Source organism: Sorghum bicolor, chromosome 10 (assembly GCF_000003195.3).
Source record: "Sorghum bicolor cultivar BTx623 chromosome 10, Sorghum_bicolor_NCBIv3, whole genome shotgun sequence".
NCBI classification, from domain to species: Eukaryota; Viridiplantae; Streptophyta; class Magnoliopsida; order Poales; family Poaceae; genus Sorghum; species Sorghum bicolor.
The window spans coordinates 15,315,658-15,332,510 of record NC_012879.2 but is presented as its reverse complement, the minus strand read 5'-3'; the positions used below and the strand labels follow the sequence as shown (position 1 = coordinate 15,332,510).

The 16,853-nt window shown below is 41.6% G+C and overlaps 1 protein-coding gene across 1 annotated transcript; it reads right to left on the bottom strand.

Annotated features, from left to right (window-relative positions):
• LOC8076434 (serine/threonine-protein phosphatase 4 regulatory subunit 2) lies at positions 2,570-9,629 on the bottom strand. Its single transcript, XM_002436875.2, has 8 exons — positions 9,453-9,629; positions 9,068-9,279; positions 5,454-5,534; positions 5,096-5,144; positions 4,915-5,005; positions 4,146-4,198; positions 3,739-3,801; positions 2,570-3,332 (listed from the first exon to the last, which is right to left on the bottom strand). The coding sequence occupies exons 2-8, from the start codon at positions 9,259-9,261 to the stop codon at positions 2,976-2,978; spliced, it is 888 nt and encodes a 295-aa protein (XP_002436920.1). The 5' UTR covers positions 9,262-9,279; positions 9,453-9,629; the 3' UTR covers positions 2,570-2,975.

Below are 16,853 nucleotides of genomic sequence, written 5' to 3'. Positions count from 1 at the left end.
CATGATGCAGCGGGTTCGACGGCCGGCCAGGGGCTGCTCGATCGCCTGCTCTCCTGCAAACACCTACTACCCGAGTTTCTCAACACCTTTGACCCCAACGGTCTCCCTCTCCACATGCTAAAGCTTAAGATTGTGTGCCCGATCATATTGCTAAGGAACATCGACCTTGCGGTCGGAGACCATGCATGCCAGAATGCGAATCTTCCTACCTCGAATTTTATTATGCCCCTCCAATGACAAAGTGTTTTTATTCCAGTTCAAGAGGAAACAGTTTCCGTGTAGACTCAATTTTGCCCTGGCGGTTACAAGGCATAGGGATCGACAGACTATCGCCAATGCTGATGTGTATTTGTTTGAACCAGTGTTCTCTCATGATCAGTTGTATATTACGCTATCTAGAGCTACTGTCAAATCGAACATCAGAATCCTTGCCATCGCACCCAATGATAAGAACAAAAGAATACAAAAATAAAGGGTACATACACTAAAAGTATTATCTACAAGGAGATCCTGACTCCATGAAAAGGCATTGTCTTGTATTTTGTACAAGTGTCATATTTTTTATATTTGTGTCTGTTATTTGACATTTATCGTCTCCATCTATATTTCACGTAATAGTGGAAGTCTGAAAACAATGGAAGACAAGCAGTGTATGACTTGTTGACGTGTTGAAACATGATTATTATATTTATTATATTATCTCTAACATGTCCTTTTTCTCGTATGAAATTTCTATGTGTGTGGCTGTATGTTATAAGATATTTTGTAGGAAAAAGCTCACTTTAGGTCCCTCAACTTTCACGAAAGTCTGATTTTTATCCCTGAACTCTAAAACCGGATAAAATACATCCCTCAATTTTTAAAACCGTGCACATTACATCCCTGACCTGGTTTGGAAAGCAGTTTTGTCTTTTTCCTTTTTATTTATTTCGGCTGATTTTTTTGAAAAATCATAATAAATCACATAAAAATCATAAAATAGAAAACTCAATTTTGTTGGACTTCATATGAGTATATCTACACATTGAATATAAAATATAGTATATTTTAGTACAAATTTTTTGATGCAACTTTAGATCTATGCTTTTCTGTAATTAATTAGACTAATTATAGCTACAGTTTCTATGGTCCAATTGTGATGAGATTTATATGGTGGGCTAATTATTCTATGCTTGAGTTGTAGTAAAAATTTTATACTCATTGGATCATGTATTACTTAGTTATAGATTTATTTAGGTTTATGCTTGTTAAATCTTAATAAATCTATAGCTAAGTTATATATGTTCTAATGAGTATGAAATTTTTACCACAGTTTAAACATATAAAAAATAGTCCAAAATAAAAAATTTACCACAATTGGACCATACAAACTATAGCTATGAATTATTCTAATTAACTATAGAAAAACACAGATCTAAAGCTACAACAAAAACTTTATACTAAAGCATACCTATATGTTCATTGTGTAGATCTACTTATCAGGAGTCCAACAAAATCATATTTACTATTTTATGAATTTTATGTGGTTTAGGCCTTGTTTTGGTACTGTAGCACTTTCGTTTTTATTTGGCAATTATTGTCCTATCATAAATTAACTAGGCTCAAAAGATTCATTTCGCGATTTACAAGTAAACTATATAACTAGTTTTTATTTTCGTCTATATTTAATGCTCCATGCATGTGCCGCAAGATTCAATACGACGGGCAATCTTGAAAAAATTTTAGTTTTTGAAGTGAACTAAACAAGGCCTTACTATAATTTTACAAATATTTAGCCGAAATAAATAAAAATGAAAAAAACAAAACTGTCTTCAAAAGCACTCGTAACCATGTCAGAGACATAATGTGCATGGTTTTAAAAGTTGAGGAATGTATTTTACCCGATTTTAACTTTCGCGAAAATTGAGAGACTTAAAATAGACTTCTTCCTATTTTGTATACCCATAGCCCATGACTTCGTCCGAAATGTTATAAGCCAGTACCCATGGCTTCGTCCGAAATTGCAGCAGTTGACACCAAACTACTCACCAGGTGCCATGACCAAAGGCAACGTAACGAAGAATAACTAGAAAATTTCTAAGGTAGACATCGAGTCAATATAATGCCGCTACATTGTCGCTCTACACTCGACCAAAGAACCAATCCAAAACCAACGCGAAAGAAAACGCAAGAGTTTGCATCACCAGTTGATAGCAACATGAACTGACTATCGATCTCCACCACCTGATATGGGGAGGAAAGCATAAGATAGATAGCCTGACGTGCACTTGTGAACAACGAAATTGATGTATTCTTTTAGGTTATGATGAATTCTCTCATGGTAAGGAATAAACACTATGACTTGTTGACCATTCAAGCAAAGATAAACATTTGCTATAGGACTAGGAAACTAGAAAAGGAAGACAAATTTAGCACTATCAAAAATCTAATGGACATCAGCAATGAGCCAAGTAGCTCCTAAAGCACATTGCAGGCATGAGCAATCCGCAGTACAAATGTTTGATGCCTGCCTGAGGCATCAGCGCAAAGTCATGGGTTCACTAATAAATACTGGAGTAGACAGGGGGCAAGACGTGCACGAAATTCACTTTCTCATGAATCATGATACATCATAAGTTCAGTAGACTAGTAGAGACTGAGTGAAGATATTCGTTTTACTCATCTTTCATGGATTTTCGCAAAAGCCGTACAGAGACTTTCTAACCGATGTGGTGCCTCAGAAACAAAGGTACAATTGATCAAAACATACCATGACCTTTGTGAGTAAGGCATTTCCTGGAAAGTTTAAAGTGTTTCAGGCATGACCACCGTCTAGTATGATCAGCAAACTTCTGTAAGCTTCTGAATCCACATTCCCTTTCTGGTTGTTTGAGGAGGCGAGGAAGCGAATCCCAAGAGTTGGTGAGCAAGACGCAGATTGTTAAATGGACCGCTGTACTGGAAACTTGGCTCTATGGCTTTCTTTTCTAGCAAGCTCAACTTTGTGGCTGCGATGTGGATTCACTGGCATTAACTGCTTCAGGAGCAGCTGCAGCACCAGGATTAGCATCAGAATTAACATTATCAACCTGATCAGGCTTGTCCTCCTGCATTTCTACGTCGTGGCTACCAGATGATTCCTCAGCTTCTGCATCAGCCATCTCTTCGTCAACATCACCTGCTATATGCTCTGTTCCATTTGGTACTGCTGTTGTGTGCTCAGGTGTGCTCACAGACTCTACATCAGCAGGCCCAGAAATTTCTGTAATTTGTGTGCAATCCGAACATGGCAGCCCATGAGCAGCTGGATATGGGTCAGTGCACTTGGTTATTGTAGATGTAACTAGGAGATTCTACAAACAAGAGAGACCATAGTTGCCAATGAATGTTTCAGAACAAATAGAAGAACACAAACATAATGAAAATGCAAAAAACTGTCAGCAGATACACTCTCATATTAATGTGGACCTAGGCATGGGAAACCTCATTTTGTCTTTCTTACTTACAGAAGAACTGCAGCAATTGGTACGTTGTAAATTAATTGATCTATTTGTTATCAAGGTGCACTCGATGTTGTTTCAAAAAAAATATAACTCAAACCAAAGGTACATTATTTTCACTTTAGGTGGTAAACCAACAAGTAAAGAACTTGCACTTTGGATCAATAGGGAATAAGGGAAAACCCAGAGTACACGATAACATAGCTAAGAACTGCATGGTACTGATAGCTAAGCAATAGTGAAAGCTCAACTGACAAACCTTCTCCAGGGCCAATGCAAGCTTTGATAATTTTGTATACGTTCCTTTTGGATCCAACAAAATCTGTCAATGGAAACTAATGTAAGACTATTTGCTTCGAAGTAAGATGAATGAAAGGTATAATTGAAAACGGATTCTTCTTATAAGTAACTGTGTCACTGACATTAATATGGTGTTTGGTTTGAGGAATGGGTTAGTCCATCATCTTCTCACTTCTCTCTTTTTTTTTGTTTGGTTTGTGGAATGGAATGGGTTGATACATCACCACCTCATTTCTCACAAGCTACTAACTAGTACTAGTATGAGGAATGTAGCCATTCCACCAAATTTGATGAATGGATTCATGATGCACCACCTCATCTAGAATGGTTAAGTTTTAGAAGCAAAATGAAAGGGGAAAGTCTCACCTCACAAAGCCTTTGCAGTGTGAATGGAGGACCCTCTTCAAACCTCTCGAGTGCTGCAAAATAATTCAACAAACAATCACATATTTGCAAATAGTCCAAAAACAGGTATTGCAACCAGTCCACACAAGGAGTTATCTCTAATTATCTGTAAGAAACAAATTAGCTGATGTGCAAGTAGGCCTTGTATGAGCTGCAATGGAAAACCCACCACCAGCTTTCAAGTACCTAGTTGGTCTAATCATATATTTAAACGTTTTTGCAATGTTAAAAAACAAGTAGAAGGTTCATGAAATGCTAGTCTCAACTTAATAATGTTCTACAGAAGTAATAAAAGAACAGGAGTATGATGTAGCCATATATCACATAAATATAAAAGCACCATTACACCAACTTTGAGTTGGAAACTCATGCAAGAGGTGCGACACCAATAATTTCAAGCACTAGTTATTTTACCAATAATATCCATTGAATCTTTGATCCAGCAAATCACAAGGCATGCAGTGCAGATTAGAACGTCTAGCTTCCACCATGGAAGAGTACTATTTCAATGCTTCAAGTTCTTAACAACCAAAATAAGCTATATCTATGCACAACTAAGAACATGAGCTACTGCATAACTCAAAGGGCAAACAAAGAAGAATTTGATATGTACAGTCAACCAGGATAATAGGTCTATTCCACCTTGAAAATATTCAGAAATACATATATACACAACAACAAAAAATTACTCGAACTTTATAGCATAATAAAATAAGTGTGAAGGTCGTACCACCATTTAGCCGGCTAAATAGCTCTGAGAAAGACCTCTGTTGCCCATCATTTTGGCTCACCATTTCAACCTCAAAATATTCATCCAAGACCTTCACATGATGAACATCAGTTTAGATGATAAACATATACAACAAATCACCACACACTACAGCCAACATACCCAAACCCAATACACATACCTGCTTCAATTGAATAGACAGTACACTCTTGAGGAACCTCCAGTCATGCCTGCAAAGGAGTTAGTCACAAGTATAAATTTGTCCCAGTATTCTGGATGCAGCAAGAATGCCTTCAAAACAAAATGCAAGAAACATAATCAAGGTAGTGTCCTGGTACATGCCTGGTTAGCATCTTACAACAGATTCTACTCAAAGACCATGAAACACATATACCATCAGTTCAAATGAGGCAATTAACTAAATTATTTTTTGTGCAGAATGATGGAGGCACACACAGTGTTAAAACTTAAAACTCTAAAAGAACAGAAAACTCATACATGAATAGAAACTATGAAGCAGTATAGGAGAAGTTTAATACCAGAACTTTCCAGTGTCAGCTATAACTTCAATGATGCTTCTCATGTCCTCAGGACTGACATCAACATTTGTCACTGTATCCCTGAAATGAAAATGCATTGCACTAAAGCTCATAAGCGAAGTCAAATTAAAGTCAAATTCAGTAAACAAAATTGGAGACGAAGACCGGCAATGTTTATGCTGTCCTAACATATTAAAAAACAATGTGCCAAAGAGATGTGATTTTAAACATGTAAGAAAACAAGAACCCTGGCCAAAGTGAACGTGCTGTAATTCCTGGACAATTCAGGTCCATGCAAAACTTTCCACTGTGTCAAAAAAAAAAGTGTTGCCATGAGGAAAATGCGGTCACCATTTGAATTTCAATAGCATCCGAGTGAATATTTGGTTTTTTGTATGACCATGTATATGAAAAGATTGACCCCAAATTATGTTAAACAATGCACGGCTGAAGTTTATTTTGGATACCATGATAAGAGCTAGGAAGCAAACCTGTTTCTTAATGAAGGAATTATCTTTTTGACATTACGACAAAATAAGAAACTACTACTTAGACTGGGTCAAGAGTTTCAAAACTACAAATAAAAAATGACTATGCAATCTAATAAATTTGGACAAATATATCTTGAACGAGAAATTGGGAAGGTGCTTTCATGCTTGGTGATCTGGATTGCAAAGGAATAATATGATGCAAAGATGGGATGACAACATATAAAGGTAAAAGATCTCCTTTGCTCTTTGACACCCCCCTTCTGTTCCTTTTTCTTGTCGTGCTTTATTTTTTGTAATCTTTGTCACACTTATGCCCATTTTCTTTCAAGTATATAATGCACATGAAGGAACTTTCTTCGTCACTCTTCCACTTTGGTGGCCGGAAATGAGGGTGGGTATGGGATATGAGGAGACACTTGAACCCTAACCTATTGTTGGGTGGTTGGAAAGGGATATACTGTAGCACTGGGTAAGAGCAATTTCCATCAAGGCCCATACTTGAGCCCCAACATATTCCTCCCTCAGACCCCATTCTCGTTGGCCCAACAGGGCAGGCCCCATCCTAGCCCCAGCGCACACTCCCTCTCTCTCTTCCCCTGCACGTGCACGAGACCCTACGGTCGCCGATTCGATCCTCCAATTGGAACAGGTTTGAGGGTCCAAATTTGGGTGGTGCTGTTGGAGTTGAAGCAAACAAGATGAACCCCAAGAAGTAGGGGGAGGGGGAGCATCGAAATCAAAAGTAGGGGCCTTATTTTTAGGGCTACTGCTGGAGTTGCTCTAAGCATAATTATTAAGGCGTCGCCTAGGCATCACCTGGCGACTGGCGTCATGCTCACCGCGGCCTCCTCGCATATGGCGTCGCCTTGGGCCAAAAGTCGTCGCCAAGGCGTCGGATTTGCTGAGGCGGACACCGCTGGACGGAAAAGGTGCGAGGGAAAGAGCAGCGCGATCCGCGCGCCGGGGGAAAGGAGGGAAGAGCGTGCGCACGGGAAGGGAAAAGGATTGAGCTGCGTGTGGGGGGAAGAGCAGCGCCGCTCGCGCGGGAAAAGAAGTTGTGGCTCGCCTACATCTCCCGCCAGAGGCTCCGGAATCCCCATCATGTCTGTTCCCAATCCTCATCTCATCTGTGGAGAGACGGAGAGGGAGAGGGAGAGGAAAAGGAAGGAGAGAGGAAAAGGAAGGAGAGAGGAAGAGAGAAGAGGGCGGCGGAGCACATGAAATCCGGCACCGGCGCCGCCACAGACGGCTGCCCCGCGCGACTCCGACCCATCCGCATGACTCAGCTCGTCCGCGCGACTCCTGCCCCGTCGCGACTGCTCCGTCTGCCATCCAGAGAGCGAGAGGGAAACAGAGGAGAGAGGGGAAGAGAAGAGGACATCCCCAATCCCCACCTGGTCTGCCCCTAGGCCTTCGGTGCGTCCTTTTCTCCCTGCTTCCTCTGCTCTGGATCTCCTTCCTCTGCTCTGCTGTGTGGACTCTGTTCTGCATCTTCTTCCTCTGCTCTGCTCCTTCTCCTCTGCTTTGCTGGTTGCTTGCTATCTGTGGTTGCCATAGACTAGCAGCACTAGTAATTAAGTTATGTTATGTCACTAGAGTCTAATTTGCTCCTATTGAGAGATGAGAGATTTCAGATTTACTAGTTTGCAACTTTATGTTGTGCCCTGTTACTGTAGCAGAACTATTTATTACTCCCTCCGTCCTTGATTTAGAGGCGCACTAAAATTTTTCACCAAGACCAAGGAAGTCATAACTACCATAACTCTCCAGCCACAAACGCCTCAAAATCCTTCGTATCCCACGCATGCCAGACTGTTCCGACTCCCTGCATGCCTGCATGCATGGTTCGACTCCCCTGGAATGCTCGTGGCCCGTGCCCATCACAATAACTCCGCACGGGAATACAGGAAGTGAACGCCGGCTCCAATGCACCAAACGGCTTAGGCGCCTGTAAATTCAGAAACCTTTTCCAGAGCTAGTGTGCCCCTGAATCAAGGGCGGAGGGAGTATGATATTATATATGGTATGATTTGCTTCTGATTTCTAGTGGTATTATATCTTAAGATGTTAGTATGGCGTCACCTCGCCTTGCGCCTCAAACGCCTAGGCGTCTGGAAGGGGGTCGACCGCACCTCGCCTTACCTTAAAAACTATGGCTCTAAGGGAAATCGGAAGGTTATCTCAACCTGACGAGGGGGGTGGGTTACGCAGGGAAACGACGGCGGTTTGTGCTGATGGTTGAGACGAGCGACGGTGTGAAGGAAGAGATATCCGTGCGTGGCGGCTACCATCGATCTGCCGCTCGCCTCGCACGCCGTCCAGCCGCCAATCGCACCGCACGGGCTTGCCTCCCATGCACACGCCGGTGTCGGCCAAGGCAGCCACCTGCAGCGCTAAGAGCTCGAAGTCTGAAACAGCAACAGCTCCCATGGTGGCACGCACTCTCGCGGCCATCACCACCAGATCTAGAACAGCACCAAGGCAACAACTCACCCGGCTCTCGCGGACCTCGCCCCTGGCATCCACGCTTGCCCGGTGGCACGAGATGAGTGCCTTGGTAGGAGTAGCGCGAAGGATGGCAAGTTGGCAACGCACAAGCAGGAGCAAGCCAGGCCATGGTGCTATCACTCATGTACTAGATGCCTGGATGTGTGCTTTCAGTCAGATGAGCACATAGAGACAGGAGACGAGAACCATCGAGTCCGCAGCATAGGGACAGGCCATTTTTTTTATTAGCAAAAGTAGTAAGTGGGTCCCACATGTGATATCCCAAACCAAATTGCCAAACAAGGGAATAGGAGATAGGGATCTCATAACCAGGTCATAATCCTGTCCACCATAACCCACCTATTTCCCTATCCCTTTCCCAAATTGTATCCAAACGCCACCTTTGGTTGCATTTAGGGCTATTTGCTTGTACATGCTTCAAATGAACATCCTTCTCAATGAGAAATCGTGCAAAACTAGGATGGATGTATCCCTGGTGACATCAATTGCATCACACGGACATCTTCATAGTACTCTCTCTATAAAGCAAATCCAGATTTTATACAGAATCATCATCGAAGAATGCACATACAGTGATAGAGAGCAATAGATGTCACATAAATCTGCATCACTTACTCGTCCACCCCGTCCTCCGGGACTGCATCCTCGATAGCCTGATCTGCGTCAGAAGTTGACTCTGGAGCCACCGTGGACGCCGCAGAGTCCTCCACCACCGCACCACTCTCCACGCGCTGATCCGAGTGGAGAGCGGCTTCCGGGGCCGCCGCTGCCACGGGCACCGCTGCATTCTCCGTCACGGCACCCTCCATTCGTGGATTTTCCAGATTCTGCAAGATTAGGCGAAGAATCATAAATCTAGACAATAAAAAGCGGGCGCATGGCAGGCGACGGTGGCTAGGGTTTCCACATTCCGAGGGCGAGGCGAACTGGGGGGAGGGGCGCTGCAATCTAGGGTTACGGGAGTCGTAACAGAGACGGTGGTGATGGAAGGGGAGCTCACCAGCAGTTTCGACGCGGGCAGCGAGGCGGGCGGCGGGACAACAGGGCGGCTTCGCTATCTGATGTCGTCGGCCTGTCGTGGTCGAGAGAGGTTGTGCCGTTCACTCGCTCCTCGCTCGTAGACCGGCGAAGGAGAGGGAATTCTGCGCGAGGACGGGAAGCTGGTCTGTTCGTAGCTTTTTTTTTCCGGTTAATTAAAAGGTTTGGTTATAAGGCCTTGTTTAGTTGAAGAGATCAAAAGTTTTTGAGTACCGTAACATTTTTATTTTTATTTGATAGCTATTGTTTAATTATGGACTAAGGTTTTGTTTAGATATAAATATTTTTTGGATTTTGACGCTGTAGTATTTTTGTTTGTATTGTTCAATTATGGACTAACTAGGTTTAAAAGATTTGTCTCGTAATTTATAGGTACACTATGCAATTAATTATTTCTTATCTATATTCGCAAGATTCGATGGACAATCTTGTAAACTTTTGGGTTTTTGAGTGAATTTAAACAGGTCTTAACTAGGTTCAAAATATTTATTTTGTAAATTATAGATAAACTATGCAATTAGTTGTTCTTTTTTATTTATATTTAATGTTTCATGTATATGCCGCAAGATTTGATGTGACGAGGAATTTTGAAAAATTTTTAGGTTTTAAGGTGAAGTAAACAAGGCCTAAGCTTAGGTGTGATATTGGGATATAGGGGATGAGAAGATAGGGATACATAAATACTCTTATGTTGTTGAAAGCTTCAACTCTTATAATCTGTGTTAGTCAATTTTTTTAAGTTTGACCAACTTTATAGAAAAAAGAGCATCAATATATATGACATAAAATAAGTATCTTATAAAAAATATATCTTATGATAAATCTAATAATATTAATTTGGTACTATAAATCTTAGCATTTTTTTAGAAAATCGATCAAAGTTTTAAAAGTTTACTTAAGACAACTCTATAAGTTAAAGCTTTCATGGACAGAGAGAGTAAATAAATGACTATGATTAAATGAGTGTGAAGAATGGATGGCTAAGATACAAGAGGGAATTCCTTGCAAGTCACTATAAAATATCATAATTCTTTGTGAGCAACAGAAAAAGTTTTACGGACTTCGGCACCACTACTCCAAATAATTTTTCCCTCTAGGCCACTGCCTTTAGATTGTGTTTTAATGGTGTTAAACCGAGGATGTGAAAAGTCAAAAATATTCTTAGTTGTAAATATATTGTTAGTTTTTTTGGGCATCTTAATGACTTTTAATGGAAAATTCCAAAAATAAAAGGTTGTAGATCTTAAAAATTATCTTCATTCCATATCGGAAAAAAAATATGATTTTTCTAAGATATATATTAACCATATGAAATCATATATTTTTTGTGAAATTAAATAAAAATAATTTTTATATGAAAATTGTAGATCTCGATGAGATCTATGACTTTCTAGTTTTGAGTTTTTTATTTAAAGTTGTTAAGATGCTCAAAAATATTAATGATATATTTAGACCTAAGGGTATTTTCGTCTTTCCACCTGTGGGTTAACATCGTCAGAGCCCTATCTGACGACAGTGACATGAAGGGCCAAAAAAATTCAGAGTAGTAGACTGAAGTCCGTTGAACTTTTTTTAGTGGCTCACAAGGAACAGGGAATTTCCTCGAGATACAATGGGCTTGTTTAGTTCGCGAAAATTTTTAGATTTGACTATTATAGCATTTTGGTTTTATTTGGTAATTAGTGTTCACTCATAAACTAATTAGGCTTAAAAATTTTTGTCTTGCAAATTACATACAAATTGTATAATTAGTTATTTTTATCTATATTTAATACTTTATATATGTATTTAAAGATTCAATATAATAGGACGATTTTTTTTAAAACTAAACAGGGCAATGTTCGCCGTCTGTATCCCTATTCCTATCCCAATCCAAATATGCCCTTGAGAATTTCGTTTGTAGACCAAGAATAGACCAAAAGCGAGAAGCATTAACCAATTCCTACCTACTCCCTTCGTCTTATTAGAAATATCGTTTTTGACTTTTAGACTTTTTTATTTGACCGTTCATGTTATTTAATTCTTTTATGCAAATAATAAAATAAATAATTCATTATTTAAGTATCTCTAATGATAAAATAAGTCATAAAAAATAAATAATATTTATATAAAAATTTTGATTAAGATGAATGGTCAAACAAAAAGTATGAAAACAAAAATGACACTTTCAATAGGTTAGAGGGAGTACAATGCACAAATTTATTATATATGAACTAGAGGAGAAAAAATTATAGAACGCAAAACCAAAAATGTATCTTTGTATTTATTTTGGATCCAATCTTAGGAGCATATTTTTTTTCCACGACGAATCAAGCACGAGAGTTGCCAATTCTCCTACAACTAAAAAGAACAAAGTGTGGACATTTTTTTGGTGCAACATTAGTTTCGTCCATCTGCCTGCCTCCTCCCGTGCGATCTCCCGCGATACCGATTGGAAGGTGCCGGCAGGTGGGACCAACTGCTCCTTCGAGGCAATCACGCGGTACTCGCAGCCGCACAAAGCCGCGCCGCCACCGCAAGACCATCCCCGACCCGCAGCTGTCACCCACGCCATCCTCGCTGATCCCACACCCCGCAGGATCCTACGGGTCGCCGCCGCGTGCGCTGCTCCCATCCCTGCACTGGATCCATGGCGCGACAGCCATCCCAGCAGCGGGATCTATGGCCCCTAGGCCATCTCTTTGAGAAGAAGGTCGGGCTCGAGCTACCGCTGATGGAGAGTGGCGGCAACAACTTCTACAGTGACGAGGTTAGTTTTGTGCACCATGGCCTCAGATCCATTAGTTTTGTTCATTCCTTTCCTTGAAACCCTTTTTCCCCGTAAAGCTCTCCGCTGCGCGTACTTCGAATGACCGTCGGAGGAGGCGTGTGCGTGGCGTCGCCCTCGTCCTCTCCGTCGTCGTCGGTTGAGGCGGCGTGGGGGGCGACGAGGACGACGACGACCGGGGCGCGGCACGGCGCCGCGGTGGCGGCGGCGCGACAAGCGTTAGGTGCAGCATCGTGGGCGAGGCCGGTTGAAGGGTCGACATGGCGGACTAGAGGGGGGTGAATAGTCCTTTCTAAAACTTATTGCGCCGGCTAACCGAAACAAAAGCGGAATTAAAACTATCGGTCTAGCCAAGACTACACCCCTCTATCTAAGTTCTCTAGCACCTTGAAAAGATCCTAAACAAGCAAGCAAGGTGCTACCTTAGCAAGAGCTCACCTAAACAATTCTAGGAGCAAGGTCACACAAACCTATGCAACTAGTACTTTACAAACCGGGGGAGCTCCTACACAAACTAGTAAGCAAAAGCACAAAGCTCCTAAGCTCACTAGCAAGCTCAATAACAAGGCAACTAATGACAAATTAGAGAGCGCAAATTACTTAGCTACACAAACTAAGCAATGTGACTAACAAGGTTACACAAACCAAATTAGTCACGCGAGAGAACTACTTCTAGCTACACAAGCAAGAAGGTAACTAGCAAGCTACACAAGCTAACTAATTACAAGAGCAACTACACAAGCACAAATATATGAATGTAAAAACAAGCTTGTGTTAGGGACTTGCAAACCAACGGGAAGAACAAAGTTGACACGATGATTTTCTCCCGAGGTTCACTTGGTTGCCACCAAGCTACGTCCCCGTTGAGACAAGCTCCAAGGTTGCCGCCAGTCCTCTTGCTAGTGGTGACCCGCAAGTCACACTCTCCCACGTGGAGTGCTTACCACAAGCTCTAGCACTTGACCCGGCCGGACCACTTGTTGCTCTTCACGTCTCGCTCAACTAGAGTTGCTCTTCGCGATCCCCGCGGGGTGAGCACCGTACCCCTCACAATCTCTTCTCCGGAGCACTGCACAATCTCCTTGCGTGCTTCGACGGAGTCACAAGCCACCAAGCCGTCTAGGAGGTGGCAACCTCCAAGAGTAACAAGCACCACCGGCTTGCAACACAAACACCTAGTGCCACTCGATGCAATCTCTCACTGTAACGCAGTAGAATCGCTCACCCACACAATCGGATGATCACTATCAAGTATATGTATGTTAGAGGCTGTATGTTAGAGGCTTCACTAGCACTCCCCAAGCATGGACACTAAGTCCCAAGGGTGCTCAGCACCAGCCAAAGCCGGCCACCACTTCTATTTATAGCCCCAAGGTGTGCGCGCCTGCACCAACCACACCGGACGCTCTACTGCTTCACACCGGATGCGTTTGGTGCACACCGGACCCGTGCGTAGAGAGCACCACAAACTCGCAGGGTCACCGGACGCGAGCCACCGGATGCACCCTGAGTGTCCGGTGCTCTTCAGCCAGAAACACTCACTGACGTCACGCACCACCGGACACACGAACAAACACTCACTGACGTCATGCACCACCGGACGCGCGAATAGTGTCCTGTCCGCGTCTGGTGCCAGCGTCCGGTGCACTCCCGCAGCTTCTCCAAATTTCCCATCGGCGCAATAGAAAATATACACTTATTTTTCTCAAAACCCACACCCCTCTCAACCCTAGAAACTCCACCTCCTTTGTAAATGTGTTAACACCACCAAGTGTACACCACCATGTGCATGTGTGTTAGCATTTCACAAACATTTTCCCAAAGGAGTTAGCCTCTCAAACTTGCCGCGCCACTCGATCCTAACACGTATGCAAAGTTAGATCGCTCAAGTGGCACTAGATGACCGATATGCAAACAAGTTTGCCCCTCTTGATAGTACGGCCATCTATCCTAAATCCGGTCATCAACTTCTCTACACACCTATGACCGGTGAAATGGAAAAGCCCTAGGTTATACCTTTGCCTTCTGTTTTCCATTCCATCTCCTCCAATGTTGATGCAACACATGCACCAACCAATCACCAAATGATATGATCCACTTCATATCATCACGTGACCGTATTGATTCATCAATCTTGATCTCACTTGCTCACCATTGTCTTGATCTATCGGTGCCAAGTCTTGCTCAAGCTTCACCATCACACGCGGTCCCTCGCTTCAAAGCCTCCGACTTGCCCTTCACTCTTGCAACCGGTCTATCAAGCCAAGCCTCATCTTGATCTTCTCCATCTTGGTCATATGACTCCATGTCATGTCTCATATGCAAAGAGCTCCTCCCTCATCACATAATCACCTGTGGACTAATCTTCTGTGTATCTCACATAAACACTATTAGTCCACCTAAGTTGTTACTCAATTACCAAAACCAAATAAGGACCTTTCACACACCCTCACCGCTGTAACAGGATTAGACCCGCGACGAGGCGGGCCGCACCCTTGAGCTCTAGGAGATCTCCTCATAGCTTTCTTCCACGGTAGGAGAGGGGGGGAGATGACACCAGAGGAAGAGATGGCGTCGGTGAGCAAGAGGGGATGCAAGAGACAAAGATGTGGTTGAGGATGGAGAAGGGGTAATGTTACCCATCTCTAATAATCAGTGACCATATAAATGTTATGCAACCAACCGAACACAATCAATTTACGTTCCTATGCATATAACCAAACAAAGTTTTTACATGTGAACGCGGACAACCAAACAATGGTTGAAAGCATAAGGCTACAATGAATTAGGTATCCAATGCTAGACTCTAACATGAGCTATCATAGTATCAGCAATCAATCAGACCCTACTGTATATCCTACTACTAAGTCCTTGTTTAGTTCACCCTAAAAACAAAAAAAAAAACTTTTCAAAATTTCTCATCACATCGAATCTTGCGGCACATGCATGGAGCATTAAATATAGTAAAAAATAAAAACTAATTATACAGTTTGCCTGTAAATCATGAGATAAATCTTTTGAGCCTAAATAGTCTATAATTGGACAATAATTGCTAAATAGAAATGAAAGTATTACGGTACCAAAACCAAATTTTTTTGAAAACTAAACAAGGCCTAAAAAAAAGTAAAAGTAAATTATTCACACGAGAAACACTTTCTCTTGTTCGGCCGGTCTTGGTGCCAGCCCAACACTGCCTGTTGCGTGCTGCCGTCTACCTAGGCCATCTTGCTGTCGCTGTTGTTGAGGCCTAGCAACATGATGGCTTACAACAAAATGTATACTTCCATGTATTATGTAGGTGCTGGTTCCATGCACTCAACTCGTGGTCACGCACCTATCTAGGTAGATCTGATTTTTTATTTATTTATTTTGAGATTGTGCAACTAAATATTTTTTATCTATATTTAATGCTTTATGTATGCGCCCTAAGATTCTATGTGACCAGGAATTTTGAATAGTTTTTGAATTTTGGGATAAACTAAACAAGGCCTTAGGCATGGTTTAGATTTAAAAAGTTTTTGAGTTTTAACACTGTAGCACTTTCTTTAAAAAGTTTTGGACAAATTAGGTTGAAAAGATTTATTTCTCAAATTACAAATAAACTAAAAATTTAACACTTCATCAATATGTCGCAAGATTTCATAATATAAAAAATCTTAAAAAGATTTTGGATTATGTGTGAACTAAACAACGCCTTAACGCTGCCTATCTGCAAGCAACGTGGCAGTCCCCTACACGGGCGGTCCTCTAATCGGCCAAGCACTCTCATTCAAAGTGCATAAAACAGGATGCAAACGGGTCAATTTGGTATGCGGGCTTGCATCCTCTCTCTCATGCAGCTGGATGAGCCCGACACACATGATGTCCATGCGCGCCGTAGCAGGAGCGCTCTCAGACCAGCGCGCAACAGGCTAGCTAAGGCCTTGTTTACTTACAATTTTTTTTATTTTAGATACCGTAGTATTTTTATTTTTATTTAATAAATATTGTCTAATCATAGACTAATTAGGCTCAAAAGATTCATCTCGTGATTTACAGATAAGCTATGCAATTAGTTTTTGTTTTCGTCTATATTTAATGTTCCATGCATGTGCTGTAAGATTCGATGTGACGAGAAATTCTATGCATATGCTGTAAGATTTGATATGACCGGAAATCCTAAAATGTTTTTGATTTTTGAGGTGAACATGTAAAGAAATACGACCTTGTTTAGTTCCAAAAAGTTTTTGGATTTTAACACTGTAGCACTTTCGTTTTTATTTGACAAACATTGTTCAATTATGGAATAACTAGGCTTAAAAGATTCGTCTCGTCATTTATAGGCAAACTGTGTAATTAGTTTTTGTTTTCATCTAAATTTAATGTTCCATACATGTGCCGTAAAATTCAATGTGATGGAGAATCTTGAAATTTTTTTGTTCTTGGTGTGAACTAAAGGAGGCCTTAGTTGGAGAGAAATTTTGGTTTTGGCTACCGTAACACTTTCGTTTGTATTTAGTAATTATTATCCAATCATGGACTAAGGTCTTGTTTAGTTTTCCAAAAAAATTTGCAAAATTTTTCAGATTCTCTGTCACATCGAATCTTTAGACGTAT

Coding starts and splice junctions, on each gene's coding strand:
- LOC8076434 (XM_002436875.2), bottom strand. CDS start 9,261: ATGGAGGGTGCCGTGACGGAGAATGCAGCGGTGCCCGTGGCAGCGGCG. Junction 5,145..5,453: donor GCTGACACTGGAAAGTTCTG/GTATTAAACTTC, acceptor ACTCCTTTGCAG/GCATGACTGGAGGTTCCTCA. Junction 3,333..3,738: donor TTGCATTGGCCCTGGAGAAG/GTTTGTCAGTTG, acceptor TCTTGTTTGTAG/AATCTCCTAGTTACATCTAC.